The following is a 22,603-nucleotide window of genomic DNA, read 5'->3' on the forward strand; positions in this document are numbered from 1 at the left end:
AGAAGACAAAAAGTAAAATGCAAGGAATAAAAATTGTTTAATGTCTTATTAATCAATGACATTTTTGAAAGAGATACTGCTACCTAAAACAATTCCAATTTTAAGAAGCTAAGACCAGGTGTGTATTTCACAATAAAAATTTTAAAATAACATGCCATTCAGACCTGGAGAAAAGAAAGGTTTTCAAGAAATGAGAGGTATTTGATGATTGTGAATCTATATATGAAACATTTTCTGGAAAGACTAGGACATCTAGTTAGAATGTGTGCAACTAGTAGTTTTCAAGCTAAAATGTATGAAGAAATAACAAGTATTGTATTAAACATTTTACATGGAATTTTATTTTTATAGAAGCTATATTTGACCTTCACTACAACCTTACGAGGTTTCTTCCTTTCTTAATTCTTCAGGGAAGTAATAGAGAAGTACTGCTGTGAATGTAGCCCGTAAGTGGTTTCTGCCTCTATTATCCCTTTAACCCCTCTTCATTGTTCATGCCTACTGTCCATTGCATTGACTTCTCATGAAATCACAGTGCCACATGCCCATGATCACTAAACCACTTCCTTTCTGCAATCTTACAAAGCCTACCTGTGGTCTTCCTTTATTCTACAAAATCTTTAGATATTTTGTTATGTACTTAATAGAAATAATAGAAAACATTGCATTTCTCAGTAGTGTTTTACCACTTAAAAAAAAAATGGGGGGTGGTTAAGATGAGGTGACTTTCTTGTCATTCTCTTATCATTACCATCAAAGATCAACTTCCAGAATCAGATTTTGAGTCTATTCAATAAGAGGGTTTCATTGCCCTCCTCCATAAAGTTTATTAAACAACTCATTCTTTAAAAATATTAAGAAAATGCAGATGTCCTTATTTTTCAAAATGAAATTAAGTTCTATCATTGATATCTTCCAAGACAATGATTACAATTGATGCTGAGAACCATCTAATATATAATTCTTGTTTGTTAGGGAAGAATGGTTGAAACTAGATGGCCAAATGAACTGAGCTTTAAGAGGAAATTCTATAATGGTCTTTTTTTTAATACAGCAAAGAATCATACATACAGCAGATCTTCCAAAGTGTTACCAGATTTGAATTTCCTAAAAATCTTTAACTGCCAACATATTGCTAGTGTTGAAATACAACCCATGTTTCCCACAGCTTCGACAAACATATTTAATACATTTATGCATACATTAGTTAGTGTAAACATGACTCACTTAAGTAGAAAGGGTTCTTTTTTAATTTTAATATTTCATCACCATGTCATTCCATGGAAACTACCTGGAGGCTACCATAAGGGAGTTTCAACCATCTCTCCTATAAAACATCATTATGCATTAGCAGGAACTCTGTTCAGCCAAGAAGAATGGCATCCTGGCTGGAGGCAACTCTATAAACCGCACGCAGTTTTAATTAAATTCATTACAAATGCTGTGTCTCTCAGTAGATTTGAGGGCAGATAGAACCACTTAACAATAGCAAGACCTAATTCAGTTTGTCAGAACTAATAATAATACAAATACAATTTCTCACACAGGGACACTTCCAAAAAGTTCATGAATGAGCAATGGTGGTGCTATTTTTTAAATTAATATTTATAAATTATTACAAGATGTTACCAGCCTCAGACCATGGTTGCAATGTCTAACTCCAAAGTTGATAAAAGGTGCTAATAATAAAAAAGCACATCTTGGGCAGCTGACATAACTAACTTATCAAGCAATTTGAGTAAAAAAATATAAGACTTTAATACAAAACCCGGATGGGGATGAAATCACTCAATTTTCCAAAAGCCAGAAGACCTTGAAAAAAAGAGGAGACCACAGAACACTTTTATGTCTACCCAAAACCAAACAAAATGAGCCCAACATACAAATAGGCTTCAGATGATATAATGTGACGAGAGATTTCAACTATCTAGGCAAACCTTTCATTTTCTTGCCCAAATATGCCAAGCCAAGGATTACCAAAATAGAGAGGGAGAGGAAAAGTCCTGTTTGCTCAGTGGGTTGTCTTTGTAAGGACTGCAAGGAACGTTTTTTTCCCTCCTCTTTAAATTTCACCACACCTCACTAAACTAATACTCAACATCACACTTGGATCTCAAGATCTGGGTTCAATTAAAACAAAATAAGCTGAAATGGAGCCAGATGAACATGAATTTACTTAGGCTGACACTTCTAGTAATGGTTCCTGGAAGATAACCCAAGCCCACCCAAGGTTTCCTCCTGGAAGATAACCCAAGCTCACCCAAGGCAGCCAAAGCTCCCTGCTTGTCTCGAGCACCTGAGGATGACTGGGATGCTATTTGTTTCTGCTAGATGACTCTGCTGAACTAAGGAGAGGAGGAAACAGCTGCTTAAACTCTCTATCCATACTTCAAGATGGTGTATCTCTCTGTGCTCTTTTTCTTGGGAATACAGGCACATCCCCCCAAATTCATTATTAAGAAAGCCCCAGTTTTGGCAAGAACACTGTTCTGATCCATTTTATGAGGGGACACTGGTATTACGTGTATATTTCCTCAGTCTTCCAGCAGCAAAATCAGTTTCTATCACTCAAATGATAGTTAAGGAGAGGCATTTTTCAATCCTTTTCTTATTTTATCTTCAAAATATCCTCTTAAAGAAAGGGATGAAGGAAGATACGAATTTTGCAATGGCTAAACAAATTGTTTTTTCAATAGAAGGATGATGGTTTTGTAAGTAAACACTACAGTGGAGAAAATAGGAATGGAAGGGAATTTTAAATGGTACCCCTGATAGTAGAAAAACACATATGAATGTGCGTGTCCTCAGCCAGAACATGTATAGAACCAGTGGGGATAATGAGATTAGGAATGCACAAGAACAGTTAATAAATTACACATTCATACACACTTAATCATATTCATACAAATTTCATATTTTGCTTATTGTTTTAGAACTAATATCACCCAGCATACTATACCATGCATGACCATATGCCTGACCCCGACTGCTTACTTAAGCAGGAAATGTGAACGGACCGCCAGGGCCTGTCAGATGACAGTAGAGAACAATCAGGTAAAGGGATTTAAAGGTTACTCCCATTTTCTTTGAACCATCAGCTGTTTTAATATTCCCAGTGCCAGGAAAACACAGCTACAGTCTGAGCCTTCCATGTGCGACACAAATTGTGAAAATGCTCACATGCTTTGGTGACTGCAAGGAAACAAATTTCAACCCTACAACTTTGGGGCCATTAAATGAGATCAACTATTTTCCCAGAGTCCAAAAACTACCTTATTTTATGAAAATGGAAGCTTCTCAGTCAGATATTATGTTTTCTTGCAACAACATCATCTGAATTCTCAAAACTGAAATTCTATGCTGACAATTTTATAAGAAGTTTTACTATACATTAGGGCTCTGTAATAATGGTGATCACGTTTTGTTTGTTTGTTTCTTTTTTAATAAGTCATCAAGTGAAACAACCTTCCTGGATCCCAGCCCTCACAAACTACCTTCTAATTTGCATGGTTGGTCCCACCACACACAGGCCCAGCACTGACATACATCATGGAGAAGTAGAAGTAGCTCAGGGCTCAACATTAAGTGGACTTAATTACTGTTTCCACATTGGCCTTGACATCCACTTCTATAAATGAAGATTGTTGACAGAATGTTAATCTTCCCCCTTAACGTTGGCTACTCATTTTGTCTACTTATTGAGGTAGGATCATTAATATTTTCAGTACTTCAATCCACCCTGAACTGGTATCTTGCCACAATTTTTCCTAATACTTACTGAAATTCTTAGAAAATCAGATAAAGAGCACCCAAATGAAAAATAAGACAAAGATAAAAATGGAGTGTCCTATATAACACTTTCATCTGGATAAAGACTGAGAAGACAGCTTATTGGGAAAGCCAAATGAAACTGCTAATTGGTTTCCTGAATTAGGCAGATTTACTCCCAGACTTGACTGGCCTCTCCAGCTGAGCATGACGTGAGTGTGACAAATGGCACAGAAGCTACCTAGTATGCTACAGGTATGCTCACTCCCCCAGTAAGAGCGGAGCTGGCCTGAGACTGCCCAGCTTGTGTTTCTAAACCTACTAGTTAGATAAGTGATTGTACCTCCTCTGGGAATGGAGGATGGGCAGTAGAGTGGAATGAGCAGAGGGGTGGCAAGAGACCAGGAGTATCACACTAACTGAGCTTTACAGTGAAGGAAACACCAGATGTGAAAGAACTGTATTCAGCTGATGCAATTATCTTACCATATAGGAGGCTTGGGCCAGATTTCTAGGCTATGTACCAAGATGCTGGGGTTCTGAAGGGTCAAATTAATTAATAGCAATACTCTTTCCTGTCCAAGTTCTAAATTAATTGAGGAGTAAGATTAGGACTAAAACCAAGACCAATCATTACTACTGACAAGGCTAGGTTGGTGATTACAACTTACTATGAGAGCTGAACTGGCCTTGCTATACCTTTCCCCCAGATTTGAGTTCTGGAACAGTTTATACGTGGCAGAGCAAACACTTACTGATGTCACTACCTCTAACTGTTCTGGGGATGACAGTAGCATAAAGAGAATTTCTCATGCTTAGGCCACTGATAAATTAGTTATACCCAATCAAGAACTGTTGGGCAATAACTACTGTCCCCCAATTCTATCTCTATTAGGAGAAGAAAAGAAAGGCACAAGAGTCAGGAGCTTTGAGGGAAGCTCACTCTTCCCAGCAACAGAAGAAGAGGAAAGCAGGCATTTCTTCTATTCTGTACCTCTGAGCCCCATGAAGCCCAGGTGATAGGGTTGAATTTCCACTGCCTTCAACTGGATATCCCAGCTTTAAGCCCCTTGCTTGTCTAAACTGTACGAAGGCCACATGGAGTGCTCCTGACCTTACTTCTGTGTCTTTGGCTAGTTATCTGTGCACAACTTCCTTGCTTGTTTTATGCCACAAGAGCCAAGCATGCTTCTCTTTCTCCTGTTTAGTCACTATCACTTTGTCTAGTTTTGCAGTTCTTCTTCCCTGAAATTGGTCTTTATTTCCTTACTATCCCCCAAATACGTCTCCTTTCTACTTAACAGTCTTAATGTCAGTTACTATAGACTATAGATAATCAGCAAAGAGGAATAATAGACATTGGAGGATTTCATTAAGGAACAAAATACTCAAGAGTTATTATTACATAGTTCGTATATATAATAAAATGTAAATGATAACAACTCTGAGATTCTCATTGCCCCAGTCCTGATTCTCCAATTAGATGGCTTCAAACAAAAAACACGCTTGGTTCCCATCTTTTGTCCATACAAAATCTCTTTAAATGAGGTAGAATGCAGCCTCAGAATCCTTCTTAATACAGCAATCCAGATAGTCACTACCAATTGATTTCACTCGATTCTGAAGACATAACGTATTTCTTTTGGATAATCTCATACTGTCACTTTTTAAAAAATGGATCACCTACCATGAGAGGCTCCTGACACTATTTGTCTGCCATATTTTCCACCGTCTTAGGATTTTCTCCACTTTTATGCCCACTACTTCCCCAATATCTTTTTCTACTGCAGAGCACATCATTCTCCTGGTACTATTTTCACTCCTGGACATCTCTTTGTAGACCATTGCATTATCTTTTTGTTATAATTTGCTTGCCTGAACTGCTGCCATATTTCTGTCACAGACACTTACTCAGTATTTGTATCTTTTATAGCCAGGGGCCCCCCTGTGGGCCTCTAACTGGCAGGTCTGGTTTCATCAAGATGCCCACTCCTATCCACCACTTATTAATAAACTAGAGTGGGATTTAAATCTGCCATTTTAGTTTTGCTTTCTGTATGTCTCCTATCTTTTTTGTTCTTCTATTGTTCTTTTACTGCTTTCTTTTACATTAAGTGAATATTTCCTAATATAACATCTTAACTTTTTAATGATTCTTTTCACTATTTTTTTAGTTATTTCCTTATTAATTGCTCTAGCATTTACCATATACATCTTAACTTATCAGAGTCAGCTTCTGATTTATACTAATGAGTCCACTGAAATGTAGAAATGTTTCACCTATATATTCCCTTTCCCCTTTTCTATGCTGTCATTGTTATATGTAATATAGCTATGTTACAAAACCAACAATGTACTGTTATAATTATTACCTCATGTAATTGTATATATTTTAAAGTTGAGAGAAAAAAAGGAGAGCGATTATATACTTACAGCTTTTGTTATTTAGCCTTTGTATTTGGTTCTCTTCATTTGTTCCTATGGATTCAAATTACTATTTGGAGTCACTTCCTTAGACCAAATGCAGCTTTGCTCCCACCCACTTCTTTTGTGTGGTTACTAGCAAATATATTTCTATATGTTATAGGCCCAGCAATAGAGTAACATGCATGATGTTTTAGATAACTTCTATTTAAATCAGTTTAGGAGAAAACAGAAAAAAAAATACACATTTATACTGTGTTTTATAAAAGAAGTCACACAATTACTCTCTACTTATGCTCTTTGCTTTTTCCTGTGGATTTGAATTAGTATCTGTTGTCAGTTGCTTCTAACCTCACTTGCTTCTTTCCTGTTTCTTGTAAGGCAGGTCTGCTAGCAACAAATTATCTCAGTGCTATTTATCTCGGAATATCCTTATTTCACCTTTATTCTTTTTTTTTTTTTTTTCTCTAATGGGCCCACGGTTTACTCTTTTTTTTTTTTTTTTTTTTTTTTTGAGAGGGCATCTCTCATATTTATTGATCAAATGGTTAACAACAATAAAATTCAGTATGGGGGGTCAATGCTCAATGTACAATCATTAATCCATCTCAAGCCTAATTCTCGTCAGTCTCCAATCTTCTGAAGCATAACGAACAAGTTCTTACATGGTGAACGAATTCTTACAGAGTGAATAAATTCTTACATGGTGAACAGTACAAGGGCATTCATCACAGAAACTTTCGGTTTTGATCATGCAATATGACCTATAAACCATCAGGTCAAATATGAATATTCATTTGATTTTTGTACTTGATTTATATGTTGATCCCACATTTCTCTCACCTTCATTCTTGAAAGAAAGTTTTGCTCGCTTCACGTTTATTGTAGACAGTTTTTTCTTTAAGCATTTTAAATATGTTATCCCACAATCGTCTGACTGCCGGTGTTTCTGATGAGAAGTTAGCTATGAATCTTGGGTTCTCTTGTCAGTGCAAACTCATTTTTCTCTTGCTGCTTTCAGTGTTTATACTCTGATGTGTCTTCTGTAGAGTTCTTTGAATTTCTCCTGTTTAGAGTTTGTTCAAATTCTTGGGTTTGTAGATCAAAATCTGTATCAAAGTTGAGTCGTTTGCAGCCATTATTTCTTCAAATATTTTCTTCTGTTCCTTTCTCTCTCACCTCTCCCGGCACTCCTGCTGCGTGCATGCAGATTCAGCTAATGGTACCCCACATTTCTCTGAGGAGCTTTTCATTTCTCTTCATTCTTTTCTCTCTGGTCTTCAGATTAAATATTCTCTATCAGTCTATCTTCAAGTTTGCTAATTCTTTCTTCTGCCATTTCAATTACTGTTGTGCCTTTTGATGAATTTTTTCTTTGCAGTTTTTGTACCTTTCAAATCCATAACTTACATTTGGGTGTTTTAAAAAATAATTTATTTTTATTGGTACTTCTTCATTTGTCAAATACAATTATTTGCCAAAATATTGTAATACCTTTATTTACTTTTATAAGCATGGTTTCCTTTAGTTCTCTGAAAAATGTCCATATATCTGTACCTCTTTTCTTTCTCTCCTCCTTCCTCCAATATGTATACATATATACATACATATACAGACCTAGATCTAGACATAGATATTTAGATATCCTCCGGCCCATTTGGCTTGCCTCTCCCTGAAAGGAACCTCTGCTTTACACATAACTGGGGTGAAGATGATTGGGGCTCCAGTATTTTCAGCACACTGAACTCAAGTTAAAGTCCCCACCCCTCAAGTTGGGACTGGGCTGAAGGAGAGAATCTCTCAGCTGCACTTGCTTCATACTCAGGCTCTAACAGGTATCTAGGCATAGAAATGTAAGTGCTAATATCCTGCCTCTCCTGGAAGGTACCGTAGCCCTCCAGGTGGGAGCTGGGAGAAGCAGCAGCTTTGTTCTTCGTTGCCCACGCTTGAAGTGGAGTTTGCTTCAAACTGAACAGGGGAGCAGGAGGAAGGGAGTGGGCTGTGATTCAAACACCACAAACTCTTCTGTTCATACCAAGTTTAGCAAGTTTTCTTGAATAATTATTTTTATTTGCTGCATATCCTTGATTTACATTTCCAGAGATTTTAGATAGGTTTTTAAAAAATCATTTTCATTGGTTTTACAGGTCCACAGAACTCTCCATGTTGCCATTTCAGAAGTGGAAACTTTATATACTTCTTGAGTTAGGCATTGTATCAATTATTATTCCACAGGGACTAAAAGATTTGTTATACCCCATTACTGTTCTTTAATCTTGGTATTTCTTGACTCTGTCATGAACTGGAACAACATCCTCTTCATCATGGTTGGCAGCGGGAGTTACATTTGAAAATTATTAACGTGCTTCTCTCTCTGAACATGATCTTCCGTCTACCTGGGGCATTCATTTGCTAGTAAACAGATTAGAATTTGATATAGGAGGGTGAAAATAAACAGCAAAGGTAACATTTAGATCCCTTCTCAAAAACACTGATTTTCGAAACTCTACCATAGGATAACAGCTAGGTTTAATTGAGGGAGAGAGGCTATTCCAATTTCCTTTTCCTTACCACTTTAAATATCTAAAACAATAAGGATTATTCCTTATGCATGGAAGAAGCTAAATATGGGAGTTTATTTCCAAGTGAGTGGCAGGAAAAGGAGAAGGAAAAGAAAGGAGAAATTTTTAGATAAATTTGGAATGTTAATAAACTGAGAAGAAAATGCGCACGTGGACCCTTGAGCCACATTCCCTCTTTAGGAATCTAGAAGACCATTGTGCAACAGGTATCTTACTCGCCAGCAGGCAACTTAACCTCACTAGGGTTAATCAGTATCATAAGACAGAGGGAAGAACAGCTAAGTGCTGTTCTTAGCTAAGATCACCTAAGTCATGGACACTGAATTGAGAGCCAGTCTGCCGTGGTGAATAAAGCGACCCCATGGCATGGGCTGGGGATGGACTTCAAGGCCAGGGCTGGATAGGCAACAGGGCATTTATTCAAAGTCTAGAGACAATGAAAGCTGAAAAAAGACCAAGTCATCAAGAGGGAAATGGTCCATGCCACTAGGAATAATACCAAGCCAAAAGAAGGTATACATGGTCACCAGCTGTACCCTATAGCACTGGGTGCCAGTGCCCAGCTGGACAAAGAACTTCATGTCAGAGAGCAGCAGATATAAACTAGCATGAAGACAGATCTGTTTTCTCTCTCCCCACTCCACCAAGGCCATGAGGTCATGTAAGCCTCACCTCTACCGCCTCTATACTTGGCCATGATTATGGGGAGAAAAAGCAGGTGAAAGTGAAGTTATATGAGACTTGGAGCATTTCCACCCATTTTTAACTGAAGATACCAAGACTGTTCAAGAGGTTGCACTAAGCTCCTTTATTTTATAGTTTCCCCTGAAACCCAAGAATATTATAGACAACTGAAGACAAAATTAAGGGGCTGCCTTCTCTCTGTGCTTCTGATTTATAAGGTCAGTATATTCAGTAGCAATATGACAAATGCAATAAAGTATCTGAGTGTGCAGGAGAGCTCACAAATATGATTTTTCTTTTTATCTCCCCTTTCTAATTCTCACGTCAGAGTGGGTGATTTTTTTTATATCTATCTTTGGTTGCCCAGTGTCCAAACACCCTTTTATGGAGGAGAGTATATCAAAATAAATCAAAGTAGAGTTACAGCCTCTCCTAACATTGTGGAAGCTGGGCTAGGGCAGTTATTCCTCTGCCTGGCTCCTCATAGTAACTGAGGGCATGTAACCTGGCCTGGTAGTGGGCTTCTGTACCTCTTTAAATCTCGAGGGAGCACTGTCAAGGTGCAGGGAGAAGTAGAGGTTTCCAAAGTAGTAGTGACCACAGAGTCTGAATCCTGAGTGTAGCTGTGAGTGTCCAAGAGGTTCAGGTCTTCTTACCCAGCCGAACAGGTTCAGTAGCAGGGCCTTGTGGGGGTAGCTGCTGTCTCGGTTGGCTTGGGCTGCCAGGGCAAAACACCACAGGCTCAGTGGCTTAAACAACAGAAATTTATTTTCTCACAGTTCTGGAGGCTGGGAAGTCCAAGATCAAGTTACCAGCTGACTGAGCTTCTCATGAGAGCCCTCTTCCTGGCCTGCAGATGCCTCCTTGCTGTGCCTGCAAAGGCCTTTCCTCGGTGTGCGCATGTGGAGAGTGAGCCCAACCTCTCCCTCTTCCTCCCTGTATAAGGTCACCCATCCTGTTGGATTAGGACTCTATCCTGGGGGCCTCATTAAACCTTAATTACCTCCTAAAAGCCCTATTTCCACATATAGCCACCTTGGGGGTTAGGGCTGCCTTGCTTCTTTCTATTTCTGACCTAATTCTCCAACTTTTTCATCAGTTCTATCAAGTATCTCATATCTTTCCAACAAATCCCCTTTCTGTTTAAGATAACCAGAGTTAGTGTCTATTGTGGGTAAGCATGAACCCAGACTGGTACAGAAATTTATATCACAAGACAATCACTTGGGGAACTGGAATTTGCCCTAATAGACTATTTGCACCAGTAGGATCTAAATATGAAAATTCAGTTAGAGTTTAGAAACAAGCATCTGTTAGCCATAAAAAATAGCTAGATAATTTTTCTTCTGTGGTGATCTCTAATAAAGTGTCCACTGAAAAGAAGGATTAAAGGGATCAAATTGTCACTGCCATTGAACAGCGTGAATGTCATGAAGAATTTGAAGACACCAGGGTGAGGTGGTTGCTTCTAATGGGACCCTACAGCTTAAAGAAGAGATAACAAGCTCAAATCTCTGTATTTTAGCTCCAGGCACAGACCCATGGAATTTCTCTGGTTGGGATAAATGTCCATATAAACAAACGCCTTCCAAAATCAATGCAAATTTTACATTCTGTGGGTTCTGAATAAAGTCTGTTGAATTGCCTGCCTCACTGGGTCACTTACGTGAAAGTGACAGTGCTGATCAGGAAATAATGGAAAATTGAAGATAGGAGGGAATAGAGAGGCCGGAAGTACCCCCAAACCACATGTCCGCTAAGCCTTGCTTGTCAGCCAAAGAAGAAACACCCCATTTCTCTTTGTCTCATCCCCTTAGCTCAGAGTTGAAGCAGCCCTCCGGCTCTATCTGTAGATCATCTCACCTTCACACAGGGCGTGATGCCAGAAGGACTGGAGAATAAGCCAGATCGGTACCTTCAATACCTTGTTAAGACATATGTAGGCAAGAAGATGGGAGTATAATCTTTGAAAATATAGGACCTACTACTTCAGGAAAGTTTCTATGGATTTACTGGTTTGGGAAACTCCAAAGTATATGGCAAATACCTTGTTTTTCTAACACTAAGAGTCATAGTGCTGGGTGGGCCAGAATCGCTACCATGTACTTATTAATTCCATTTATGAGGTGACTCAGAAGGCTTCTGCTTGTAAGTGGCTACACCACTTAGAAATTATGGTCCAGCTGATCCAGTGATGCCTAAGGTTTCTGTGACCAATCAGATAAACAGCTCTAATGGGGATCATAGAAGAGGTCCTTAGATTTGAAAGCAATAATGAAGCCTCTGCATCATGTTGTTATCCTTTTGAAAGACAGGTGTTGGTTTGCCCTTGGACTCAAGGAGAGATTAAAGCCTGACCACAGGATGATCAGGTGACTATGGAAAACCAACTATACATTATGAATTAGAGTGTTATCTGCTCCATCTAGTCATAAAGTCAGGTGGATGCACCATGACCTCATCAGCACGGGCAGGTCTTACATACTGGATAGTTGCAAACAATCTCTGTGAGCCAGTTGTCACACTCTCCAGGGCTCTCCCCTCCGCCGCACTGTCACTCCTCCTTCAGCTTAATAAGAGATGCCTTATGACTATGGTCTAAAGAGAGAACAGCCAAGCATGCACTGGCAAATTCCAAGTGGTATGCTGGCATAAGCCAAAAATGGACTGCTGAGTAAAGCCCTGTTTACATGTAAGTCTGAAGTTCAGTGGAAAAGGAAAACCTTTACAATTCCACTTGGATGAAAAGAGTCTTGGTCAGCATATCTCATTGGCCTCTTTAGTTGGGAGGACAGATTGTATGAGAAACGGCTACGTCTAAAACAGTCCGTGAACAGTGACTAATATGTTGACTGGAAGGTCATAAGAGGATATCAGTGGTAAAAGATTTAGGACAGAGGTTTACGCAGGGACCTTTCAAAATAGATCTAGAGTGACAGAATAGTGACATATAATCAAAAGTTGCGCACTGTGAAGGAGGTGTTTGACAATCAGGTGGCAGCGTCGGTATGTTCTAGAACACCAGTCAGTGTCTGTGTGCAGGGGCACCGGTGCTGCTGACCAGGCTCGCCAAGGGTCTGCAGAGGCAAGAGTAGAGGCTAGATGAGACCTCAGCTGCCTGGACTCAGGCTCCCCTGGCTATCGCCCAAGCAGTGATTGACCTACACCCCGATACTGGACATCTCTTGAAAAAAGAATCAACCAGGTTGACTCCTTTGGTCTTTTTCTATCCTGGAATGTGGCATCAACTTCTCTTCACTAGAACAACTGCTTACTCTGGATGTTTTCCCCCTGATTGTCATGCTTCCCCTAGGAAGTACCCAGCGAGGTCGCAGAAGTACTGAAAACCTTATATATTGTGGGTTCTGACTGTCTTTTTAACAGTTAGCTTCTCTTGGTTTTCTCTGTCTTCTGAGACTGTTTATTCAATCTTCATGTTGATTCTTTGGTTACAGAATATCCTTCAAATCAAGCTCTTTCCTGTTTAAATGACCACAGCTTCTAGTGTCTGAAACTATGAGCACCTGCTCCCACCTCCCACCCTTTGACCCGCCTTTCTTTTATTTCTTCCCTTAGAGGCTCATCAGGCAGACAGCTGAGCTGTCTGTGAGCTAAGCCAGCCAGCCAGCCAGCCATTCCCACACCCAATACTAAGCACTATGCTAGGCACTAGTGATGCAGAGAATTAATACGCCCATCAGCAGGGATGAAGACCTATGAGAAGGGGTGCCCTGATGCATCAAGGGGATTGGATTTACAAAAGGACCTAGGAGAAGCAATTAGTGATCTATAATTACACATTTACTTGATATCAGGCCTATAATTTGGATATTTGTTACTGTTTCAGTGAAATGCACTTAGATCATCTATCTACCTGCAATGTGTGAACCTTAAAGTCAGGAAAAAAATTTCAGCATGACTTTTGTTGTTAACATGAGCCGCAGGGCTTTGTTATTCATCTTCCTGCTACGAAGAGGCTCTTGAAGATACCTTAAGGTTATATGAAATACTGAAGAGTTGGATCCACTGTAACAACTTTAAAAGGACAAAATTTTTACTTCATACAAAATCTTATACTTCTGAACTCCATGAATTTTTAAAGCACATTAATGCTTGACCTAGAGAATACGGTATGTTGGGTAAGTGGTTAACTCATAGTTAAACAGAAAATTCCCAGACCACCTTCTTAACATGTAACAGTTCATTTTTCCAGTATAGTACTGTAACCAGGATATAATCTTATTTTGAGCCTAAAGCTCACCTGATGCTCTAGGATCATTCTTCTCAGTATCCCTCTCCAGTCTGTAGGACTGTAGATTACAGAGATACAGGAAATAAACTGCATCCAAGTCTTGCTCTGCATTTTGTCTTTTTTATTACCTTTCTGATTTCAGTTTCAGTCCTCATTTAGCACCTTTCTGTTTTTCACTGGAAGGAATATTTTGGATAAATGAGTTTATTTGACTCAGATTTGATGGTACCATCAATGGCACTCTCACTAGGTGCTTTTAAAAAAATAAGTTAACTTTTAACATGAGGCTTCTCCTTTGGAATATCAAGGCTGGATAGCGTATAAGCCAATATCTATCTTAATGTCTAATCTAAACTATCGAAGCTCTCCTGGCCAATAGCTGAAAAGGTGGTTCAGAGATAAGGCAAACAATGATCTTTTTCTAACCAGAAAATTTTGACTATTTGATATAAATAATATCTAAAATTTAATGTCAAAATGTCTATGTTCCTTAGACAGCCTATCAACTTTTTGCCTTCAAGAGACTTGCCAAAGTGATATGAGATTAACATTGTTAAAGAAAACTAATATCTTAGGAGAGGATCCCTCAATCCCTGACTTTGTTAACAATGGGACTGGAGGTTCTACGGTTTGTTCTGAAAGTGGATTGACACTTTAAGCAAGTGTCAAAGGGGAAAGAGCTGCCATATTTCAAGGAAACAAAACATGGCAGATGTCAATATCTCTCTGGAATAGTGTTAGTTCTTATCCAAGGAACAGAAGCTGAAAATAAGATTAGTGTGTGTGATCTCCACTAGCAATTTTTAATTTGCATCCAGATGCCACCATGGCTTATCACAAAATGCATGGCTGTTCTTTTGATAATAACGTCACAAAATGAACGTAAGGTCCAGGGACGTGGGAGCTAGTTGAAGAACTTCAAGAGTCTAGGTACTAACACCAAAGCCTGTTGTCTTCCAAGCATTTCCAGGTGTTTCCGGATTAGCTTATATTCAGAAATTGTTTCTCTAAGAACTGCCTGATTTTCAATTTAAGGCTCCAGATAATATTTCCATTAGGGTCTCTGGAAAATGACTCTGTTTGGCAATTTTGTACCAAAGAATTATGTGCCTGGGCCACTAAGGTGTAGGAAGACTTGGAATTCAACTGTCAGCAATTTAAAATTCAAATCTTAATTCTTTCATTAGTTCACACAGGAAAGAGGAAAGGAGTGTAGCACAGTGTAGGTAACTAACAAGCAGGTGGCGCATGGTCTTCAGGGGTCCTTTGGACAGCACGGAGAAGGTGGATATCCCTCCATCTGAACTCTGGACTATGACGGGAGAACCGGGAGACATTCCCACTGCTGTCTCTTTGACGACAGGACGAGGCTTATTTGAGGGCTTGCCCAGCTGGGGGCACATCTGTGTTTCTGTCCAACGATCTAACACCTGCTTGGATATGGCTAGTCTCACAAAAAGGAGAATCTATGATATCATCACCTGGGGGAGTTCTCCACAAGTCCAGGAAGTCTTCTGCCCAGCCGTGTTGCCGTGAAACCAGGCTGGCTCTGTGGATCTCTGACCCTATGAAATAATGATTTGTAGTAGACCTGAGGAGCCAGTAAGGAACCACCCACATTGTGTGACTCACCATGAGGCTACTGCAACCAGGGCACTGCATTTTTACTTTTATTTAACTTTAAATTTTAAAACTGGTATTTGATTCATTTACTAAAATGCTTCTAAATATGTTTGAAACAACAGCAGTTAATGAATTTGCTCTTCCAATTATAAATTTTATTGAATTACAGTTCAAGTATTTCCAATGAAAATTTAGTGTCTGAATTGAGCTATGCTATAAGTATAAAATACAAAGCAGATTTTCAACATTTAATATGAAAAAGTGTACAATATCTCACTGATAATTTTTGCATGATGACATGTTTAAATGATAATGCTTTCAACATATTGGGTTAAATACAACATTAAAATTAAAAATTGCTCATTATGTTTCTACTGGGCAGTGCTTGACTAGACTATTCTAGGCAACTCCCTCTATATGTACAGTTTCTGTAGTAGTAAGTATATGCTGGAGAAGACAGGAAGCCAAAGTAGAAATTCTCCTCAATCAACCAAGAAAAAAAATTTTTTTTAAGTGCAAAGGTGAAATACGAGCCTCCCTTAGCCGCCTTCCTGCACACCTCTTCCAAACCCAAAGTACTTAAATAGTGTCTGCACAGGAATAACTTCACAACTGCTTTGCTCTATTCTGGACCAATCCAGGATGCCTCAGTGATTTTTCTCCTTCACTTCTCATAATTGTGTCATGTTCACGGGTAGTTAATGCCTGCACTGGCCTGGGGACTGAAATTAGAGACCTACCTGGCTGAAATAGACACACTCGACAGTCGGCACCACACAATCTCACACTCATGACTTTTCCTTAAAACATTCATGAAACCAATGCATTGATTTAATCATGGATCATACTTCATCCTCCTTGAACTACGGTGAGTATTTTCTCTTGCTTATTTCTTATTCCTCCAGTACCATCTCATTCTTCATTTCTTCCACTGACATTGATGGAGCCCTTTCTTGGTGCCAGGCATGTGTTGGGCATGTAAGTAAAGAACATATAACCTGCCCACAGGAAGGTCCCAGTCTAAAAGGCAGACTTTTACATCATAATTAAATACAGTGTGATAAGAGGAAAATGCTCTTTGCCCATGGTAGGAGGAGGGATGTCAACCAGAAGTGGAATAACCAAGAAGCTGACCCTTGACTACGTTCCCAGAGGCAGCCAAACAGGAGAGATGGCCTTCCAGGTGGGGAGACGGTATGTGCAAGCATATGGAGGCATGAGGCTGCATGACACTTGGGAAGATGAAAGCAGATTGGTCTTTCTTGAATATAAGAAACAAAGTATGGGCAGGGGGAAGGCCAACATCAGGCCACGAAGTTCCCATTTATAAGACGGCATGAAAAGGAGAGGAAGATCAGAGAACTCTTCAAAATCACCAGTAGGTGTATGAGTTTCCTTCTCTCTCCAACCTCATTCTCTCAGGTGTCATCCCATGACTTGGAGTTCCCAAGATGTCTGGCATCATCTGTGTCATTTAACAGCACTCTTTGGCCACCTAATATGAGCCAGTCACTTGCCCGCTATGACAGTGATGCAAAAGACTGGTTTCCTAACTAATCTCAGGACCTCACAGTCAGGCCAGGGAGTATTAATAACAAGCAAGGCAGAGGAAGTTTACAGAGAACTATAATTTTTTTCGTTTCTTACTACTTCGGAATAAAAGCATGTGTTTGAAATGTTTGGGGGATAAGAGAGACCCTGCTTCTCCAGTCAGTGTTTCCTATTCTCAACCTGACTTCTCTGTGACTAATGACCTAAGCAGGGAGGGAAGGGTTAAGCTTGTGTTGAAAATGCAGTGCTCATGGGGACTTCATGCCTCAGTCTGCCTGGTTAAATCATTCTTTGGAGTGTTTCTCATAACAGGTCATTATGATCACAGACTAAGAGAATATTCATTATAGTACATGGTAGAGAAATGAGACTTAAGCTTAGGCAAATCCAAAGTACCTTCCCCTTCATTTTAAAGATTAAAGTGAGAACATGTAAAAACCTGAATGCACTGAAACTCTACTGGATATAGAACCAACCAACGCTCCAAGATTATTAAATACTGTTAAATTTCCCATGGTCATAAAATGACTTAAAAAGTAATCAACATTCCTTCATACACTATGGGCAACCATAAGCTACGGATCTTATATACACCACAGCTATAAGTATTATCCCTGCAAGAACCTTGATGTGTCATAAAATTCAGTAGTTCATTGCCTCCTGCCTCTGAATGGCTGCAGTTGTCATGAAAACCTTGCTGTGGCTCAAGCCCCAAACTGGAAGCCAAGCCACACCTGCCTCCCAGCTCCCCCTGCCAGCTCCCTTCACACAGCAGGTGAAAGGCTAGCCCGGGCACACGTGTCAGCCAGGCGGTCAGGTACTCCGGGCAGCCAAAGGTCAAGGAACCATCTGCGGTAAGAAGACTGCTGAACCCTAATCTAAAGTTCTTCCTGTCGAAATCCATCAGGGATGGCTTTAATGTCTAGAGCTACAGGAGCTAGCTTTGAGTTCAAATCTGTATTGTGGAATTTGAATCATCAAAACACTCATCACCACAAAAAAAAAAAAACCTCTAAGAGTCTTATTAATAAAACAGGAGGAATTTCTGCCAGTAGCTCAGAAACAAATTCCTTCTTTCCTGCTGCTTGAACCGCAGCATAATGAGGTTTTCCAAGCTTTCTTTGCAGTAATAAAATAGAATGCACAGGCTTTTTCTTTTGATGTGTTCCAGCTTAAAAGTTTAGAGTTGATGCCTTTTCATCCTTCATTTATCTTTCCCTGTAAATATTTCTGTACCATTTCCGACCTGAAGTCTATATATTTTCAATAAAAAATTCACTCCTTCTCACATTTCGGCTGTATAACTTTATGTTACGGGTCATATTTTGGGCTAAATAAACATACCTCAGGCTGCTGCTCAGCAAATACCTCTGGCAGCAAATTAACTCAAACAAATGTTTTGGTTGGGTGGTGAGATTTTTTTTAATGATCTTGCTGATCTGCCTGGAGGACGAGGGACAGACTAGGTGAATTTCCAAAGGCTTTTCTAACTGTATTTTCTAACTGTATTTTCTGTCACATTAATACACAGTTCCCGAGTTTGTTCGAGCGGCCTGTTCAAAATTTTACCACCAGAGGGTGCTGCTGGCTTGCTTCTAAAATTCATTTCAGTATCAGACTTGAAAAATGGAGGCCCTGCCACCAAAGAATCATCCCCAGGGCAGCCAGATTACTCAGGAAAGGCTTTGCTTTTGGTAGTATGTATTTAGAATCAAAAATGAAAATCTCTGTAGTTGCACAAACCAGATTGCACCCATTTATACATTTGCTATTATAAATCGAGCACGGAATGCAAATCATTTTTCATTCTCATGGCTTTTGGTTCAGTATTTACTACATAACAACAATGAACCCAGGTTTCTAACAGCCTCTTCACTACACCAAACACTACAATTGTATGTATGAAGAAAATGAGTGTTTTCTTAGCAATAACCATTATGCCATTCTCTAACAATGAAACCCCTCACTTGTTCTATTTGAAGTATATACATATTCCTCTTCTGCTCATGTAATTTTTGACTTCTAGAGAGCACTCTGATTTATTAGCTTCAACTTCTCTTACCAATGACTTTTTTTGATTCACTGGGAATTGAATATGAATTTTCCACTTGATGTTTTCTGGTATGCATGAAGGAGACATGGAGTTCAATTTCCATTCAGTCATGTGGAGCCTATACAGAAAACCTTTTTAAATTATGCTATGAAAGCCTAGTGTGTTGTCATCTGAATTGGCAAAGCAAATCAGAGGTCAGCAAAGTTTTTCTATAAAGTTCCAGATTATAGTAAAGAGTTTAGACTATGTGAGCCTTAAGTTGTCTGTCACAACTACTTAACCCTACCATTCTAGCAAGAAAGCAGCCACAGAGATATGAATGACTGGGTGTGGCTATAGTCCAAAACACTTCATTTTGAGGAATAGATGGTAGGCTGTAGTTTGCTGACTCCTTCAAATGATGAATCTTGATGTACACACTCTTATTAATAAAATCAGAAAAGTTTCTATTATGTTGCCCTTTGGTGATTTTTCCCCTCCTCACACAGTTTTTACAAAGTGTCACCTCAGTAAGTTATCCGTTTTAAAGTGTTTGGGTACTTTGGAGCAGCACCACTGGGTTCCCTTTCACAGCTTTCAAAATCAGAGCTGAAGGAGCCTTAGGCTTTTGGTGTATCGGTGTTTGTGTCCTGTGAAGATCTCTTAGGCTAAAGTAGGAAATCAACAAGAAGGATGTGGCTCCCTGCCAGTTTCTCCAGAAATAATATGGAAAGTAAACAAAAGACATAGTTCACCTTCGGACTGATGTGTGGCCAGAGGAGTCTGGGTCTCCTTGGAGTAGGACACTACTTCCCTGGGCAGGAAATCCACCTGGGTAACCTTCGACACGCCCAGCTTATGCAGTCTTCGTCTATAAATAACAGAGGACAAACACTTAGAGAGGGAAGGCCTTCCTTGCAGAGGAGCTATCAGTCATAAAACAAAGACAAACCGAAACTCCACACATTCTCAGAGCAAGGCGCAGGACCATGAAGGAGGACTGGCCCAGGCTGGGTGCTGGGACGCTTGGCTTCTTGGCCCACTTTGGCCCTAACTTGCTAGTGACGTCAGAGAGGTCCCTCATGCTGACCCTTTTCTACCTATAAAACAAAGTCTTGGTCCAGCTCAGATGAGACCCCTTCCATTCTGAGCATCTCTGATTTTGCTTGATTTCAATTTATAAAGGGAATTTTCATTTGCAGTACAGGATTCTAGTCTCAAGCCAGAGGGACAAAAGCAGAGTCTGAAGAAAAGAGATATGATTCCTCAGTGAGGTAATGCATTCACTGTAATATTACTGAAATCATATTCCAAGGGGAGGCACACTTCTCATTCCCCAGAAAAGGAATGAGCACAGCAAGCATGGGAAACTGTTCACAGACACTTGCTGAGAGCACCCAGGAGGGAGGCGGGTGCTGGGTTGAGAGTCATCAAGTTTTAGCCTGGAATTCCCCCAACTAACTGCAGCCACACAAACACCTCTGATTCTCATGTAGCACTGCAGTGCCCTGAGAGGCCCTTCACATCCGTATGTCATCTGTCCTCACAGCGCCTCTAAGGAGCCTATGGGTGGACGCTGTCATCATCTCCGCTTTACAGAGGAGGGAAGTGAGATTCAGCATTACAGACATGCTCAACTCTTTGCAACTCATAAACGGCAGAAGCAGGGCTAAACTACTGATGGCCTGAGTCCTGGCCCTGTGTTTTTCCTCCAAACCAAACTCCTACCTCCTTTTTCTGAGGGTGATTTCTGAGTTACTGCAACAATCTGAGCCACCCAGGAAACACCTCATCGTGGAGGCAGCAGAGGCTGGTGGTTAAGCACATAGACTCCAGCCCCACCACTTAACAGCTGGGCATGTGGCCTTGAGCAAGTAACCTAACCTCTCTGTGCCTCCTCTGTAAAATGGAGACACTACTAGTACTTACTATTAAGATTGTTATGATTAATATATATGTACCACATACATACAGTGCATATGCCACATATATATTATGTATATCTTAAAACAGTTCCTGGAACATTGTTTCTAGTATACAGATTTGGTATTAGTACTGGACATACCCTAGTATAGTTCTTAAAAATTTACAGGCATGGAGAATGTATCTCTCTCTCAGAGAAAAAGAGAGAAAAGTAAAATAGTCACTTAGCCCAAATCCCACATCCTTAGTTCTCTCAGATCAGTGGAAACACACTTTATTCATATTATTATCTTTAATTATTACTAGCAGATGGCATAGGCTCACTGTAGCTTTTTTAGGGGTAGTAATAATAAAATGAAAGAAAATGCATACCACACCTAAGAATTTCCATGTATATTTCCCAAGCATTTTAGGAAAACAAAAATTTTTTTCTATGAGTTACTAAAACAATTGAGGTGGTATCTAAGATGTGTACAGAGTAGATACCAATGAAGGCTGCTTTAGGAACAGGCCTAGTTGGCCATCTCTGCACTCCCAACAAGCGTGACGGCAGCCCAGGCTCCACGCAAACCTGGGCCTCTGTGGCCTTATTCAGGTGTGGATCTGGACCACAGAGTGTAGAGGAGGGACAGGCTGGCTCCCTGGCACTTCTATGTAGCCCCCTCACACAGAATTGACAGAAAACACACAAAATACCCTAGAAACAAAATTACCAAACAACGTGAAAGGATCAAAGTTTCAAATAAGAAATTCTTTTAAAGCCTTCCTGGGCCAGAGAATGTTTTCCTTCCTGAAATAGGTCTCTCTTGACTCATCTGAAGAAGGAAACATGAGTAGACACCCGAGGACTGATTGAGGCAATGCCCCTCCTGCCGTTTAATAGTGCAGACATCTTTCTGAGGTCCTGAGAGGTCAGTCTTCATCACAAGCAAAGAGATGGAGAAGAAACATGGACTGCTAACGTACCCCCACCACTTCAAGTTGGAGTCACCCCTGGCATAGAGAGTTCAACCTGGACCCTAGACTTCCATGGGCAACTCTATGAGGCCCAGAGATCTCCACACTCCCTTTATGACATTCCTACACCTGCAACAGGGATTCCAGGGCATCCTGCTAATGGGGCATAAGCAGTAGGCCCATCCTGTGTGGTGACCAGCAGCAGCAGGCATGGCAATAGGAGGCTGATGCATAATTTGATGATCTATCATGGCAAATCAAAACCAACTGGTGAGACAGGATGGCTCACTGGTTATGCCATGTATTTCTACATATACAGACACTTGGGTTCAAATCTCTGCTTGGGACTTACCAGCTGGATGGTAAGTGAAACTCTGGACAAGTACCCACCACTAAGCCTCATGTTTCTTATCTATAAAATGGGTACATGTCATTGAGTTGTGAGGATTAAATGAAGCTAATACTTGTAAAGCACTTACTTTTGTGCTGGGCACATAGTAAATGGCTCCCGGCTCAAGCATTTCCACTTTCAATTTACCTTTTTCACTGATTATAATAAAACTTATATTTGTTTTAAAAAGCCAGAGAAGGCAGATTTATGAATGCTCTAAATGGAAGATGCTTTAAGATTGTAGATTTAAAGATTATCTCTGCCAATAAAAATTAAGAATCACATTATAGGTTTTGTGCTTGGGAGAGTCCATTTACTTTTCTTTTAAAAGCATCATCACTGTTAAAGTTCTCACATTTGAAATCCTAGCTTGCATAAGTGAGCTTATCTCCCTTAACAAAATATTTTAGTTTCTC

At 39.9% G+C, this 22,603-nt stretch overlaps 1 protein-coding gene across 8 annotated transcripts in view; it reads right to left on the reverse strand.

The window, feature by feature from the left end:
• Window positions 1–22,603, reverse strand: part of DYNC1I1 (dynein cytoplasmic 1 intermediate chain 1) — a 291,719-nt gene that overhangs the window by 196,336 nt on the left and 72,780 nt on the right. For all 8 annotated transcript variants that reach the window (XM_073238805.1, XM_037019889.2, XM_037019888.2 and 5 more), the window contains one exon: window positions 19,672–19,787. In XM_073238805.1, coding sequence (XP_073094906.1) covers window positions 19,672–19,787 — 116 coding nt within the window. The remainder of the gene's footprint in view (window positions 1–19,671; window positions 19,788–22,603) is intronic.

Source organism: Manis javanica, chromosome 6, assembly GCF_040802235.1.
Source record: "Manis javanica isolate MJ-LG chromosome 6, MJ_LKY, whole genome shotgun sequence".
Classification (NCBI taxonomy): domain Eukaryota; kingdom Metazoa; phylum Chordata; class Mammalia; order Pholidota; family Manidae; genus Manis; species Manis javanica.